At 35.9% G+C, this 17,814-nt stretch overlaps 1 protein-coding gene across 4 annotated transcripts in view; it reads right to left on the bottom strand.

Annotated features, from left to right (window-relative positions):
• GRIK2 (glutamate ionotropic receptor kainate type subunit 2) overlaps nucleotides 1–17,814 on the bottom strand; it is a 598,702-nt gene that overhangs the window by 215,343 nt on the left and 365,545 nt on the right. For all 4 annotated transcript variants that reach the window (XM_024551764.4, XM_053914034.2, XM_024551766.4 and 1 more), the window contains exons 7-8: nucleotides 7,296–7,439; nucleotides 4,740–4,847 (exon numbers count right to left, since the gene is read on the bottom strand). In XM_024551764.4, the coding sequence (XP_024407532.1) occupies nucleotides 4,740–4,847; nucleotides 7,296–7,439 (252 nt within the window). The remainder of the gene's footprint in view (nucleotides 1–4,739; nucleotides 4,848–7,295; nucleotides 7,440–17,814) is intronic.

The following is a 17,814-nucleotide window of genomic DNA, read 5'->3' as shown; positions in this document are numbered from 1 at the left end:
TAATAGGACATGTGTTCTTGCTGGGAACATAGTCTTTTAAAAAAAATACATGTAAATACATAATTGTACACTGAAGTGAGTACATCAGATTTTTGGCTACGATTTCAGCAATGGATGTAGAGAGAAGTGGATGGATTCTAAATATATTTTGAAAGTAGAATATGCACTGTGGTCTTTGAACTGACCAGAAGAATTCAAACTGGAAAAACTACTTATTCTGATTTTCCTTTTCTGATTGCTAGTACCAGACTCTTAAATGAAGATGGTTGTTTTATTTATGGCCTGAGGTAGACAAAGTCACATACTATTTTTTCCCCTTATTCTCCCTCCTCTGCTCCACAGAGGCACTTCCAAGGCCCTGGGAGTTCCTTGGGAAGATGTGGCTGGTTGTGTATGTGGTATTGGTGACTCTTCTTGGACCATGGCTAACTGAGCTGGGTTCCAACCACGGTCCCTGTTGAGATAGAGTGGACAAGAGTCACAATGATCTTGGGCGTGATCTAAATGCAAAGGATGTGTCTATAGTAAAAATGTAATCCCAAACTCCTTTCTCTGAACATGCCCAGTTTCTTTGTCATAAACACAATCTGTTTATTCCTGGTTTATCTGTTCCACAGTTGCAAACATCAAAAGCATGGACTCTCTTCCTAACAACTGTTGCAATCCTAAGGTTCACAGTTCAGAAAATCATCCAAAATATATTATTTTAATAATGTGCAAATACCATATGATCTAATTTATAAGTGGAACCTAATCAACAAAACAAATAAGTGAGCAAGATATAACCAGAGACATTGAAATTAAGAACAAACTGACAGTAACCAGAGGGGAGGTGAGAGGAGATAGTGGAGGGGGGAGGGGAAAAGGTTGTCAGGAACATGTATGAAGGACACATGGACAAAGCCCAAGTGGGGTAGGATCAAGGGTGAGAAGTGGGGATGGCTGGGATGGGGGGAATGGTTGAGGGAAAATGGAAACAAGTGTACTTGGAAGAACAATACAAATATAGTTTAAAAATACAGGCAGAAAAAAAGATTATCTTCTTAAGCACTTATTACTGCCCAATCCAGTATTATAATTTTATGAGTCCATTTATTATAGGCAGGTTTCCTTCACTGGAGTATAATGTTATAATGGCATAAAACAGATGTTCGCTACATATTTTCTAAAGAATTAATTAAATAAGTGAAGCATGCTGGTCAAAGATGACCAAGACAAAATGAGGAAAAGGCAATAATATAAGAAAAAGTAAGGATAAAGCCAGCATTTCACACATTTTCTTTGTTGAATTTCCTCATCAGTCATAACATAGATTTGGGGGTAGTTAAAATTCCCAGCCTCAATCCCTATAAATAATGTATTCCTGGGTTGTTTTAGAGATTCTGACATTCTCATTCCTGCCTGTCTAAGAGGGAAGCCCTTTGCACTCTGCCTTTTTGAGATGAGGAATTTAGCACAGAGAAGTTGGACAGAGGATAAAATCCACTCATTTGTTATAGAACTAGAATTGTCTTTTTTATTTATTTCTATTTTTATTTATTTATTTTTAAAGACTTATTTATTATTTTTTATTTAAAAAATTTGTTGTTTGAATATAGTTGTGTCCATTTTCCCCCCACCACTCCCACCCACCCCCACCTCCCATCCTCCATTCTACCCGCCTTTGGCTTTGTCCATGGATCCTTTATACATGTTCCTTGACTACCCTTTCCCTTCTTTCCCCTGTTATCTCCCTCCCCCTCCCCTCTGGTTACCGTCAATTTGTTCTTAATTTCAATGTCTCTAGTTATATTTTGCTCATTTGTTTGTTTTGTTGATTAAGTTCCACTTATAGAATTATAATTTAAGCCTCCTGAATCACCATATATTCACCTTTCCTAACTGAGAGCTCTATGAAGGTAGGAACTCTATGTCTTTTCATCTATTGGTTGGTAAGTACTTTTCAGGAAAAAGTAAAAGTCAAGTCAACAAGACTTATTGGCCCTTGTGAGGCAAATATTGCTGTTGTCCATGATGTAGCTGAAGACACTGTTTTAGAGGGATTAAAAATATCTACCCATAAATAGTAAATTGCAGAGCAAGGATTCTAGCCTAATTCTTCTGAATTGAGTTCTTGATCTCTTGGCCAATCTACTAAATAAAATTTTTTTTTTTGCACTTTCTTTTTTTTTTTTAAATATATTTATTGATTATGCTATTACAGTTGTCCCATTCCCCCCCCCACTCCACTCCATCCTGCCCACCCCCCTCCCTCCCACATTCCCCCCCTATAGTTCATGTCCATAGGTCATACTTATAAGTTCTTTGGCTTCTACATTTCCTACACTATTTTTACCCTCCCCCTGTCTATTTTCCACCTATCATCTATGCTACTTATTCTCTGTACCTTCCCCCCCTCACCCCCTCCCACTCCCTTAATGACAACCCTCATGTTCTAGTTGTTTGCCTAGTTTGCTCTCGTTTTTGTTTTATGTGTGGCCGTTAATAACTGTGAGTTTGCTGTCATTTTTACTGTTCCTATTTTTGATCTTCTTTTTCTTAGGTAACTCCCTTTAACATTTCATATAATAAGGGCTTGGTGATGATGAACTTCTTTAACTTGACCTTATCTGAAAAGCACTTTATCTTCCCTTCCATTCTAAGTGATAGCTTTGCTGGATACAGTAATCTTGGATGTAGATCCTTGCGTTCAATCTTGGGTAATGTAATTATGATGTGCCTTGGCGTGTTCCTCCTTGGGTCCAGCTTCTTTGGGACTCTCTGAGCTTCCTGGACTTCCTGGAAGTCTATTTCCTTTGCCAGATTAGGGAAGTTCTCCTTCATTATTTGTTCAAATAAGTTTTCAATTTTTTGTTCTTCCTCTTCTCCTTCTGGCACCCCTATAATTCGGATGTTGGAACGTTTCAAGGCGTCCGGGAGGTTCCTAAGCCTCTCCTCATTTTTCCAAGTTCTTGTTTCTTCATTCTTTTCTGGTTGGATGTTTGTTTCTTCCTTCTGGTCCACACCATTGATTTGAGTCCCAGTTTCCTTCGCATCACTATTGGTTCCCTGTACATTTTCCTTTGTTTCTCTTAGCATAGGCTTCATTTTTTCATCTGTTTTTCGAATAGATTCAACCAAGTCTGTGAGCATATTGATAACCAGTGCTTTGAACTGTGCATCGGATAGGTTGGCTATCCCTTCCTCGCTTAGTTGTATTTTTTCTGGAGCTTTGAAGTGTTCTGTCATTTGGGCCATTTTTTTTTTTTTTTGTCTTGGCATGTCTGTTACTTTAAGGGGCGGAGCCTTAGGTGTTCCCAGGGGTGGGGTAACGCTGGTTGCTGCGCTGTGACGCTGTACGAGGGGGAGGGGCCGAGAGGGAGCAATGGCGCCCGCCTCACTCTCCTCCGGATTTCAATCTTTCACTCCGCTACCCACAATCAAACTGGGCCACTCTGGTGCTGGTTCCCGAGTGGGCGTGCCTGTGCACACTCTAGGCCCCTGTGGGTCTCTCCAACAACCTCTCCTGTGAGGCTGGGAGTCTCTCCTGCTGCTGCCCCAACCCCCACGGGCGTTTTCAATCAGAGGTTTGAGGCTTTATTTCTCCCGTGCTGGAGCCCTGGGTTACGCGATCTGCTTCGATCCCCGCCGTTCGTCCCGGTTTATCTGTGCACGAATGTGGGGCCACGGGGTGCTACCCGCTGCTCTGCCTGTCCCGATCTCTGCCACTCTGAGTCCGGCCCTCTGGGTTTATCTGTGCAAATGTGGGGCCGCAGGGTCTGCTAGTGCTCGGACTGCCTGCGCCATTTGTCCCACACTCCGCCAGTCTCAGTCCCTCCACAGCCACGCGAGTCCTCTCCACCCCGGTGCCCGTCTCCGCCCCTCCTACCAGTCTGGATGAATGTTTATTTTCTATTTTCTTGGTGTTGGTCCCCCTTGCTGTTCGATTCTCTGTCAGTTCTGGTTGTGCGAGGAGGCGCAGTGTGTCTACCTACGCCGCCATCTTGGTTCTCTCCTACTAAATAAAATTTTTAAAAAATGAGTACCTTTTGCTGCTTAACAGCACTTTACTTCCACTGACTCAAAGTCAAGTCTGCCACAATGGCATTTCCAAAACATTTACACTATTCTTAAGTTTGACTAAACTAAAACCCACCTTTCTTTTAGGTGATGACTTCACATACTAATTTTTGAAGATAATAAAAACATGTGATGTGAACTCGTTTAATACTCTTTTTCTTTAACTTTCCTTCACCCGTTCTCAATACCTTAGGTCTTCTCAGGAGATTTGCACCAGTTTCTTTCCAATGTTAATTTCTCCCACTAGTTTGTTCTCCAGTCTTTGATTTCTACCTTTATTGTTGTCTCCTCCCACTTTTTCTACTGGCTTCTCCATTAGTTTTTAAAAACATAGTCCCAATGCCCTACTATTCTTTGAATTAACAAGATTGCTAGAGGTTCAGTTAATGTGTTCTGTCACTATTTATTCATTTCTCAGAATAGTATTCCACTCTCAGAATAGTTTTAAATTCATGGCTCTATGCTAAAGTTATTCCAAACAACAACATCTCCCCAAGCAACCCATTGGCCTTCAGGCTATTCTGTCTTTAAACTCTCATTTATACTAATTCATTGCAAACATATCCACATGATGTTTACTGTATGGCTCAAATCTAGCCTTTTAACTCTATTTCCCACATCTGTATGCATGTGTGTTTCATTTAACAATGAAAAGTAAATGATCTGAGTGCCTAAAGTACCTTTTCCAGCCCTTCTTCCTTGAGGCTGATCACGTCCAAATCAAAATCTGTTCGTAAGCCATTGGTTTTGTTGAAAGTTATTCTGCCTGTGAGACCTTCCCAATGTGCCTATGGGAAAGAAAAACTTGATTAGTACATAAGGAAAGAAAAAGAAGAGAAAACACTTTTCCACAAAAAAAAAGGAAAACATTTTTATTACTTCTCATAAGCATACATTGCTATAGAATTTTAAAATAGCAAATCTCCTTTAGCAAAGTGAAAATAATTTAGTAAGTTATGATAGAGGAAATAGTACCTATCTCACTGGAGATTATAAATAGAATTATTTTTATAAAATACCACTCTTAAATTCATACTGATGTGAAAATAAACCTATTTTATTAGTGTGAAAGAAACAGAATCTAGGAAAACCTATGTTGTAATGCTTTGGTTATACAAGTTCCCCTCAGAATAGTCAACTGATTAGTATCTCCTAAGTGAGACAGGGAGAAATGTATCAAAATTACTTCACATAATGTTAGAGTTCCTGTAGTAGGAGTTCATCATGTAGAAGGAAGTATATGTAATAATCTACTTAAGGTGTTCACCCCTTCAAAAGTGAGTTAATAATTAGGCTTTAAATATATATATATGAAGGTTTCCCATTCTGCCTGCTATATTGCCAAAAATTGATGTTTTCCATTATTTATCATTTGGGAATCACTTGAAAAACATTTATATATGAAAAATTTAAGTAATGTATCATATACTCACAACTATAAAGTTTTAAAGAATAAAGACTAAAAATAGATGTCATCATTACTATATTTCTAATGTTTCAGGTATTTCTTGGGTACATATGGGCACATATTCTAAAACAGTTTTAGGCTAATAAATTACAAATGAAATAGAAGAAAATATAACGCGTGTCTCTATGCACACCGCGACATGTTGTCAATGAGCTTAAACATGTATTAACTGGTCTCCAACAAGGAAGAAAAATTACTTTTAAACCAACTTCTTACAAATAAAATAATTTCAGGGAATTAACGCAAATCCATGCTACTATAAAAATAGGCAATGTAATCAAAAGTACAGGAGTAGAAGTGTCAGACAGAAAAACAAATGTGGGATGGAGACAGCATCAGAAAATTCACATCAGGTGAAACTGTAGTACTAATAAATTCAATCACAGATTCAATCCTAAACTTCCTAACAACCAAAATAAAGAAAATATGATGAAAAAATACACAGAGTCCATAATGTAAGACATACCAACTACCCAGGAGAAGCTCAGCTTTTCCTGATACTGAGGCCTACAAGAAAGGTCACCTTTTTGTCCTCAAAAGAAGGACACTATGATTTAGTGGACAAGACCCTCAATCACACCCTACACGAAATATAACAGTGAGGTTCGTGCAACTGCTTTTACAGGGCGGTTGGACACACGCCTCAGTACTCGAGCGCTGCATTCAGAAAAAGCAGTTCTTCAGCTAGCCAACCTGCGCGTGATGTTTGCAGCTCTCTGATGCTGTTTTAAATCAGAAGTAAACGTATAATGTGGAACAATGAATGAAATGTATATCCTTCAGGCAGAATCATTTCACCTATCTGAGAGTTTTATAAGAATTAGACAAGAAAAATTCACATATTTTTTTTTCCAAAGAGCAAGAGATTCTTATTATAATCCTATTTGTGCTTTTAGTTCCAAGATGAATAATTTATTATAAGATGAACTGATGATTTCTTGTAAGCCATTAATGAAAAACTTTATATGACAATAATACTTGTGATTTTCCATAGCAAGGATTAAATTTTCATAAGTTTTCATATAAATAGTCCTTTTTTAATCAAATGAAAAGTATCCTAAACTGATAAAGGAATTTCTGTTGTGATAGGAAGAATAGGAGTGTGTGTGTGTGTGTGTGTGATTTTTAAGAAATTTCCCCTTTTCTTTCTCAGTATGTACATAGTCTATGACTTTAACAGATAAAATATTACATGGCCATAAGAATGGTTGTATTATGAGGTAATATGAAGTAAACTTTGCACTTTTATAAACCCATATGTTTATGTTAAGTGTTAATATAATTAAAATAACAAGATATCATGTCTAAGAAGCACAGATCTAAAAGACAATTCTTTAAGATTTACAACCTGGGTGTAATTTAATGTAGTATAAATAGCATGTGTGTTAAAATTCATTATATGTTTTATTGCCTAAAATATAAACAAGCATTCTTTTACACACTGTATCTCCACATCACATAAGTGAAAATTAACACACATACAAAGTCAGGAATGTCAAACTATCAATGTCATAAACCAAAGGTCACAGATGTTCATCTGTTTACACATTTATAGATACTTTGAAGTATGCTGATTTATTTATCATGCAATTTTCCTTCCTTCTTTTGAGGATTAAGTAACAGTGTTAATTTGCTTGTATGGGGAAGAGAGAAAGTTTAATTTAAAAGATAAAAGATAAAGGGTCACCTGTTAAGAAAATTGCACTAATCTCAATGCATTCAGCTTGAGGACAAAAGAGACAGGGGAGATGCATATCTCCTGACATACCTCCTTAATTAGGCTCATGAAGCGGGTCCCAAAGCGCCAGGGTTTGTGCCGGTTACACTGTAAGGAACTGACGGTCATCTGGGGAAACTGCTGAACGCCCACAGACACCACATGCACAGCGTCATACATCAGAGCAGCATCAGTCTGAAAGTCAAGAAAGAAAGAAACACGGAGTCTGTGAAATATGTGAAACCCGTGGTGATGGTTCGGAATTGAAGACAATGACGGGATGAGAGAAATGTACACCCACAATACAGAAATACATCTCCACGTGCTTTGGTTCTCTTAGGATATTATGATCAAATTTTTTCCTTGGTTCCATCAGAATATTTGACTAACCTACCTTCCCTGAATAACCAATTTCCTGTTGTTCTAGTATCTCTGTTGAAGTAAGAAATGTGTGAAGACGTTCATTGTTTCATTGTTGTTACTACCTCTGTATCTGTCTTATTCTCTCACCACAGAAACACACATGTATGGAATGCAATTGCTAGCATTTCTAATGGCTACATAAGTTATATATTGTATATAAAAATAAATAAGTAAATGATTTCCTTGTATAGGAAGAAAAAAAGAGATTGCATAGGAGATTCACCTAAAAATGTAAAAAATAAACCATTATCTTTTCTTTAATTCACTTTTTCAAAAGGTTCAATCTCAGAAATGATGCTACAGTTTTGAATCTCAATACATGTATTAATCCCTTTTCAAGAAACTATGCTTAGTCCTCTCTACTGTTTTCTTTTCCAAAATTTCCATATGAATGAAGTTCATTTTGGCTCCTCACATAAAATGAATAATAATACGAATTCTACCACATTTGCACCTGCTCAAATGACTGACCACTTCAGAGGTTGATGATAAAAAACTAAAATGTTTATAAATCATAACAAACCACAGGCTCAGTGACTGTCAGTGCTGTGGGAAATGGACCCTCACATTCTGTTTGACAGATCCATGCCAGGTTCACTACCTACAGAAGAGGACCACGCTGACAGTGTGGGTAGCAATGAACTTTGGGCCATCTGCTTGGCATGCCTGGGAATAAAAGCGTATATTTCCTCTTCTCATTCACACAATTAGTGAGCTGTGAAATGAATTCCAAAATGAATAGGAACCCTGTAGATGATAGCGCTTGCCACGACACAATACAGAATGAGTACACACAGTAGCTTTTATGCAAATGGATCCTAAGGAGCTCTACCACATAAAATGGAAGACAGCTAAAGAGCACAATGCAACAGCAGAACACCCTAATAATGCAATTTTATAGTTCATAAATCTTTGGGGAGTATAGCTCAGATTCATAAACTTCACTTTGTAAATATCAGCTGACGACTTTCACGTACTCTGATGGCTACACAGTGAAAACTAGAATAAACAAAGAGAAGGATACAGGCGTGCATCAGGAGCCTGAGGCTGAGACTGATATTTGTCTTCGGCCTGAGTTAATATTCAGAAGATGTATTTCATATATCACACAGGTGGTCATAAAAATAGTTACTAAGATATGAAAGACACATTTGATTTCAAAATAAAATATTTGTTTAAAAAATCATTGTTTAAAAGTATAGAAAAATGAACACTTTCAAACTAAATGAAAAATTAAGGCCATTTTGCAATTTGCACCACAAGGGACTTTAAAAAGACCCATGTCTTTTAACCCAGTAATTGCCTTAAGAAAATCAGACATAAGAACAAAGGCTGCATACATACATTTTTTATTTTTAAAAATAAATAAAAGTGGAGACCTGCTGTTCAAAATTTAAAAAAATATATATCACAATAAAATGTTTATAACCATTAAAAATCATGTTTTGATAAATAATAGATTGAACATTGCATGTTATATGCTAAGTGTAAAAATAGATTATACAGAACTGTATTTCCAGCATTAACCTTTATATACATCTCTATAAATACTTGACATGGGTTATTTAACTTACTTAACTCTCACATAATGATTTAATAATGAACACTACTGATGTTCCTATTTTACAAATGACAAAAACAAGGTTGAGAGAGGTTAAGTAACTAACGAAAGTCACATGGTTAAGAAGTGAGTGAGGCCCAGATCAAAGGATCTTCATGTTCTTGGCTCGTGCTCTTAACTACCTTACTGCATGTCCTATGAACAACCACCACCACCAGAAAAAGAAATCAAAGGGAAGAAAATACAATAAAATGATACCAATGATTACTCTTGGAATTAAAAATGATTAGAATATTAATTTGTCCTTTTCTTAGTTTTTTACAGCTTTTTAAAGATGGAAGGTTACCCCAATATAATTATTCCCAGGATGGAAACTTTTGTCTATTTCTACAAAATAACTGAAAGAACAAAAACTATGACATTCCCACTATCCTGTCATGATTTACTGACTTATAACTTATCTAAAATGAGGATGATAGGAAAAAATTAGCCTAATTCAGGGTTTGAAATATTGTTTTGGGGACATAGTTTTAGCTTCAAAATCAGAGGACATAATAGTTGATAATAAAACTGAGAAGTGTGATTTTAATTATAACAGGGATATTATATTTATTAATATATAGTATTTACTAATACTGTATATCTACAGGGTAGGGTAAAAGTAGGTTTACAGTGGTTTATATGAAAAATAATACAATAATTAACAAATAATAATACAAGAATAAACTATTTTGCATGCTGACAACTGTAAACCTACTTTTGCCCTACTCTGTGTAAGTTAAGTACTGAGAAAATATTTGAAATAGTTAAAAAGTTATTGGTTAAATTATTTATTGAATTCCAACTTTAAAAATTGTTGATTTATGATAAAGCAAAACATAGAGCTTCTGAAACTGTTCTGTATGTATTTTCATCAGTTTAAGGGGCTTTTTTCAGCCTACTTTAGAGTAATTGTTTTATGTGATAATATGGTTTTATTTTACATTTAAATTTGATATCCTGTCAGACTTATCTTTACTTTCTTCTTTGCAAAACTATACATATGCAAATTCTTCCACTTTGAAAAGTTATGAGAAACTAGTTATTCAAAAATGTTTATCATATTTTCACAAAAATGCATATGCTTAAAAATGTGTCTTATATTAGTGATAATATTAGTTAACATTTGTTGAGTATTTACTATATGTGAGGCATTCTCCTTAAATCATTTCCTTTACTTGTCATAATCATCCTCCAATTGAAAGTCCATTAAATTTATATCCAACAGGAAATTGAGGCAGAGAACTGTTAAGTGACTGGCCTAACATCATATCTTACAGATGGGAGTCTGGATTTGAAACCAGACAATCTATCCAGAGTTCATATCTTTCCCTCTAGTTTTTTTGCTCAGTGCTCTACATTAAATGAAGCAAAATAGGTCAAGTTACTTTGAAGTTACAAAATGTAAGAAATACCAATAAGTACTTAAATGCACCAATCTGTATAATTTTTGATAAGCAATCAATATTCCTATAATGAAAATGTACTGCAAAGTAAGGAAATGTATAGGTTGTGGAAAATTGATAAAAATAAATTCACACAAAAAATGAAGTGCATCAATGTATGGGATTGGATCAATAACAGGTTAGCTAGGAAGTCAGTAATGTCAACGGGGAACAAATTCATGAGAGGAGTAGATTTCCTCTACTTAGCCGCTGCTCAGAAGATTTTCAGAAGGCAGAGTATCTTTCAAGGTCAGGCTTAAAGGGCCTCTCTTACTCCCAGCTCTAAATTACAAAGATTGATTGAGCTGATGTTGCTCAGTCTTTCAAACCCTCACTGATTCTGTAATCCCTTGCCTTGACTGTTCTCTCAGTGGGAAATAGGAAAAAGGAAGTAAGGGGTAGAACAGAAGGGGAGAAAAAGAGACATACTGGTTAAGTACTGTGTCGTCATTTTTATACGACTACGAAGTTACGCTGCGTGCTTACTTTAGCTGCACAACCATGTTATTTTCTTTGCATGCACTTTCACAAAGACTGTATATCTTAGGAAGGTAGCAAGGTTAAAGCAATTCTCTCAAGGTCTTATCACCTTGAGAAACAAGATGCAGAAAACAAGACTCAAGCAAAGCTTAGCTCTTAACTACCATACAAACTATCACAACAAGAATCTGGCAGGAATAAGACTCAGAAACAAGACTCAGACAAGGCCTAATCCTTAAAACCACAGTCCCTACTATCACAACTGACTACCTCCCTAAGCCACATTCCCACTGAAACTGTGAAAAGTAAAGGAGGAAAAACTAATGGCAGCATTTCTCATATTTCTGGAGGCTCTGCTGAATACCAGTCAATTATGTTCCCAGGTCCCACAGAGAGTATGTCTCTGAGCTGATATTCAAGTAAAAGTTCATTTGGCTCCCAAGTCAGATATTTTCCACTATACATCATAGCTACCTCTAAGGCAAGTTTCAAGGTTAAACATAATTGTAATTTAGCCAATTAAATTAACATGAAAAATGTGTACAATTTGGCTATTAAAATTCATGTGAGGGGGTGAGATAAAGTTGTAGTCATTCACATCCTAAACTACAAAGACAAAAGCTAAGCAGAGGGAAAAAAATCAGCAGTGAAGACAAAACAATCTGTCCTATTTTCTCTCTTTCAAGTATAATTACTCATTTATATATAAATAGGTTTCACTTATTGGAAAGCTAGACTATCTGTGCGCCCTGGGAATACAGCCCAGGAGAAAGTGTGACTAGATAGGCAGAGACAGCCCAGCGCAGAGCCCCGTGCTCCGCAGCTGGGTCAAGCAGCCATTGGTGGTGGTTGGAGCCCCCTTGAGAGCCTATCTCAGACTAGATTGGAGCTGGAACTTTATTTTTCTTTCTAAAATAAGTTAGTTAACCTACAAAGAATGTCCATCAGCCAAACACTAGTTTTGCAAACCTTTAAAATTGTACGATACAGTCCTACACATTTCGGTAAATTTGTACTGATCTTTCTAAATGGTGACTTAAAAGATGATGAAAAGTACCTTTGCCTACAGTTTCATTATGCATTAACCATCCCACTAACTTATTGCTGGGTTTATCTTTCACCTTGTTAACTACTGTTAGCACAGAGCATGTAACAGGATTGCAGGTGGAAGAGTAACAGAAGCTATTATCTACAGCTGAGCTACTGCCACAGAAGTCGGTTTGGTCACCGAGTGCCATTTCATCTCCCTCAGGTAACCTCTTGTCTGATGAGACTTGAAAGTATGGAAAGAACAGTGAAATATGCTTAGATTTCCTTTATGCTCTGAAAAAGTCCACTGTACCTTTTAAATAATTGAAGAATCAGAGAAAACAGATGCTTTCAGTGGTTTCAAATGATAAAAATTACTATTGTTAAATATTTTTGATTTTGTATGCATAATTGAAACATTTCTCAATATGTAAAACAGGAATAATAATGGATGCTGTGAATAGTTAAAATATTTCTATGTACTTAGGTTTCAATTAAAGAAGAATCTAGAACTAAGCAGTAATTACCAACTATGCACACATTGAATGCATATGTTATTTCTGCTTCTGATCACTGTAATCATGATTACTAAACTTCTTCTTTGTAAGCTTCTGAGATAGATGTTCTAGGAATTATAAAAAATTAAAACGGCTATATCTGTATGAAGCAAATGGTTAGAAATGCACAATTCTGAACTACATGCAGTCATAGAAGGGAACGCCGGAACATAAAATCTCTCAGGTGGACTAACATCTTCTCTCAGCAAAGAGCTATCGAAATTATCTGTATTTCTTTCCAATGATGGGACATTCCTTTGGAATGGTATGTCTCACAGGCAGCATGGCTTTTGGGACTTCTACTGAATTTTGACTGGGAGAACTTAAAACATAGCCTCTTCAACTTATTTTCTCTATTATGACAAGCAGTTACATTTGTGACAATGTCATTCTCCGAAAGCACTTTGTGTATATTAGGGCTCTTACCCTGGGCTCCAAACACTCACATGTTGTCTGCGATAATTTGCATTTGTATGCAGTCACTCTGGCGGGTGTTGTGATAGAGGTTCATATCTTGATTGTAGTTATGGTTATATTTGTGCATATGTATGTCAGAACTTATAAAATTGTACAATTTAAATTTAAGAAGCTTATAGTATGTCAATTTTACTCCAATACAGCTATCAAAAATGTAATTGTGCATTTTTCTGAGAGGGTGATTCATAGATTTTTATTATATTCTAGAAGCATGCCAATTTAAGCATCACTGATCTGTATCTTCTTTATTCATTGTACATTCTACTTTTAATACAATTATTTATGCTTCCTCACTTTTTATCTTCCCTTCTAGATCTCTAGCATCTTTCAGATAATAGCATACCTGTCTTTGTAGTACCCCACACAGTATTCCATACATTGTCTTACCAATCATAACTGTATAAAAACATTTTTCAGTAAATTGATGAATGAAGTCAAAAAGTTCATTTAAACTGTAAAAGAAATGGGCACTATAAAGTTCTGAACACCAGTCACACTTCGCCATCCAGTTAGAATGTATTACCTCCCAGAGGTACAGTGAACCAAATCTGCCAGCAATTCAGACCTGGGAGGAATGTGAGTACAGCCTCTGTCCCATTTCTAAATGAATTTATAGTAACAGTTCTGAGAACACATTTATCTTTCCATTAAATAAGCACAGGCAGGTCCCCTTTGAGATCTGAATGCTGGCTGGCAGGTGGCAGATCCATTCTGGAGCTCCTGTCTCAAATTTTGCTCATTTCTGAATTCCCATCTGAAGTATTGTGCATAGCACAAAGAGCAAAAGAGTCTGATAAATGGAATTTCAGTTTATGAAATCTGGCTCTTTCATTGACTTCATCTTTTATCTAAAATAGATCATCAAAAAATTTAAATCCCCTCTTGCTTTGTTTCCTTATCTTATAATTAGAAATACAAAATGATGATCTTCTATATCAGTGACTTATTGGAAAACCACCCTTAAAAAGCAGATAATTCCAGAAGAAAAACAATTTCAAACATTGGTCCTTCAATTAGTAGTTGCAGATATTAAGGGTGGTGGGGAAAAGAGGTAGATTCTGACTTCTGAAGCTTCCTTGTGTAGTCAGCACAAGCCTCAATGGGGTGGAGAATTATCCACCCCTCTGAGCAAGAGTGAGGGCCATGCATGGAAGGCAGGCAGGCTGGTGCTCACTCATTCAGCTGGCACACTGCACCAGCACTCTGCCCGGCACAGAGCAGGTGCTAACAGAACAGAGGGACTGATGAAGAAATGCCCTCAGACCCAGTCGGGAGCCAATTGTCAGAGACAATTCTCCCAGTTACACTGCAGCTGCCATTATGCTTTCTCTGTTGCTGGCTCTTTGTGCTTCTCTGAAACGGAGTTCTTTACCAGCAGCTGCGAGGACTGCACAGACTGCATGAGATAATACATTAAAGCAGTTTGCACAATCCCTGGCACATGGTACATAGGCAGGTGTTAGATGATGATGATGATGATGATCACCAAAAGATCAGCAATCTCTTGAACGTGGATACTATCCAAAACAAGGAACCGGTTTAGAAAGTATGTTTCAACCTTTCTGCACCCACTGTTAGCCTAAATGAAGGAACAGGCCTCATGCTGTTCAAAGAAGCAGATCAAGTTCCGGAAGGAGAGGAGCAGGGAGAAATTATCACACAACAACAATCTGACGTGTACAAATGTGGTATGTAAACAACACCACAATTCGGAGCTCAAAAAAAATTACTAAATACACAAGTGTTAGGTCACATGTTTAGGATTAAAGAATAAATATACGCAACAAAAATATTACAGTGTCATGCATTTGTCACCAAAGAGCTGCTGTAGGACAGAGAATTGCACAGCAGTCATGTGAACCTGGGCAAAACTACCTAATATTTTTTCAAGTCTTCCTTTCTTTATGTGTAAGAGGAAGGGCTAGAACCAAGCGGATTTTAAGTGTCTTTTGGCTTACAATTGTAGTCTAGAAAACTCACGTTTCATTCCAATTTTATTTTGGTGTTTGTAATACAATCATAAGCTTTACTTTCTATCTATACCCCATAATCCTTCATTTTTTGTATTCTTTATAATAAACACTTGTATCAACATTCCATGCAAATTAATGTTATAGAAATCAAAAGTCACTTTGTTCAAGCATTGCTGTGTTAATACTCTATGCAACTCCTGCCTAGTCCACTAAAAACCTGTGAATACTTTTATTATATTTTCATTGTTTTAAATTCATTGTTAAATTTCTCACCCATAATAAACCCACCTCAGCCTCCTAATACTCTGCAGAGGAAAACTAAAATCTTTTTTCTTTCTTATCCAAAGTCATTCACCAATATCTTAGTATTTATCTTTCTTTCTATTGTCTTGCACTGTCAGAACAGGGATATACCTGTACTTCACATTTTGAACTAATCAGAGAGATTCCTATGTTGCCATTTAGTTGAATAAAAGGAGACTCCAGAAACTGCATGATGGATGATCTGTAAAAGGAGTGTGAAGTTTTGTAGCTATTTGTATGGGATTCAGTATCCACGAGGGCTAAAGGGGATAAAAGCTTAAAAGGAAGATTTGAAAAGGAGAAGAGAAAATAATAGAATTGGTTAAGCCTCACAGTCAAATTGATGAGTTAGAAAGAAAATTCAAGTGAAGGAGACAGCACTGGGCGACAGCGTTGCTGGGGTCATCAAAGAAAGGGCTGGGTCCAGGACTAATGCCTGATTAATGCCATGAGTAATTAATGGTTATTTATGGATCCATTTGTGTAGTGTTCCTTAGAATCTGTGGATTTGAATACATGTCTATGTCTCTTCAAGAATATGCTCCCTGGCTGAAGCTAAAACTTACCAAAATACAGTGGCAGTTAACCTATTTTGAACAACAAACAGCAAAATATACTCCAAAATGCAGCCAATGCTAATTTTGACAGTAAGAAGTTTCATTGGTTCTGTATGTTTATATTACATAACTTTGGACTTTCAAGAACTCTTGCTGGATGTCACTTTTCTTAACAACACTCAACAAGACAAGTTTACAAACAGCATTATTTCACTATAAGCTTTTAAAGCTTTATAAGGTAAAAAATTCACTCCATGAAGTTTTAATATTGCATTTGTGAAAGCTTTAGGAGATGATTATTTTGTATTCTTTCCAAGAATTATATGTATTTGCCCTAAGTATTTTCTATATAATTTTCTTCCTTTCCTACATATATCTTTAAAATGTACCATTTCCAAACAGAAAGTCCTATTCGCTTTTACTGACACACTTTCTAAACTCTTTTAAACATTTATATACAAATTCAAGATGCTTAGATGTTTCTTAAACACCATGCAGAGAAACTTCACTTTTTAAATATAAATGATTAAGGGACAGCTGGCTGTGAAGCAGGTCAGAAAATGCCAACAGGTTTTCAATTAAAAGTTTCATTTAACTAATGTAATTATTCTTACCTAATTAAAATTTTTCCACTAAGATCAGTCCATTGAGATACCTCATTCTCTTTTAAAATGTTCCATGAAGCTCTTACTAACGTCCATGAACCACGCTGTATTGATGGGATTGTTAATGAACTCTCTAGCAACAACGTACTAGCCTTAATAATTTAGGTCCTGTTAAATCTCGCCTGCTTTGTGCTACATTTGGAACTGTTATTGATCCAGGGAAGAGTCAATATCAAGGAGAAGTATTCTTTGCACTTCCACCTGGTCTCCAATTATTTTGATATTTGGAACTCAAATGGGCTTTGTGCATTTAAAAATTTATAATCATCAATATTGTTTATATTTACTTTCTTCAATTTGATAAATTAAAAGCGATTATTATGTTAGTAACAAACCATGAATGGAGTATACAAACCAAAAACAAACATCCCAATTTGGATCATGAGTTAAAATGTTCACGTAAATACTAATTCCAAATGCCTGTAAACATTGAAAACTGAAGACTTTATACCCAAACAAAAAAAATAAATTATAGTAAATATATAATTTAAGCATGATTTGAAAATAGTATGGAAGTTAATATAGCCATTTCTGAGGAAATGGTAGATATGAAGCATATCATATTATTATGTAGACTTTATTACTTTTTATGTTCTTATTGTGTATTTAGCTTTTTATATTTTACTTAGTCTGTATAAAAAACTGTAATAGTAATTTCCCACAGGAATGTGAGAAAGTAAAATTTGCATAGAAACCAAACAGGATTTACAGCTTTAGCTTTGTAACTTATCGGTCACTATGTGAAATTATCTTTCATAACTTCACTTCTTCCTCTTAAAATAAGTAGGGGAATAGTCTACCTCAAAGAACCATAAGGATCAAATTAGATAAATAAACATATGAACTAAAGATTTTAAAACGTCATAATTATTAAGTAGAGAAATTAACAATCTCAAGTACATTAGTAACTGACAATTTCAATTTAGATCAGGCAGAGGTATCAGACAAGGGTATATTTTATTTCCCTATTTGTTTAATCTGTGCACAAAACATGTAATATAAAAAAACTAGGCTATAAAATCCAGCACCCATTTAATGATATAAAGAAGAAAGCTGAACTA

This window comes from Desmodus rotundus, chromosome 11 (genome assembly GCF_022682495.2).
Source record: "Desmodus rotundus isolate HL8 chromosome 11, HLdesRot8A.1, whole genome shotgun sequence".
Lineage (NCBI taxonomy): Eukaryota > Metazoa > Chordata > Mammalia > Chiroptera > Phyllostomidae > Desmodus > Desmodus rotundus.
The sequence above is the reverse complement of the archived record's forward strand: the minus strand, read 5'-3'. Positions and strand labels throughout refer to the sequence as shown.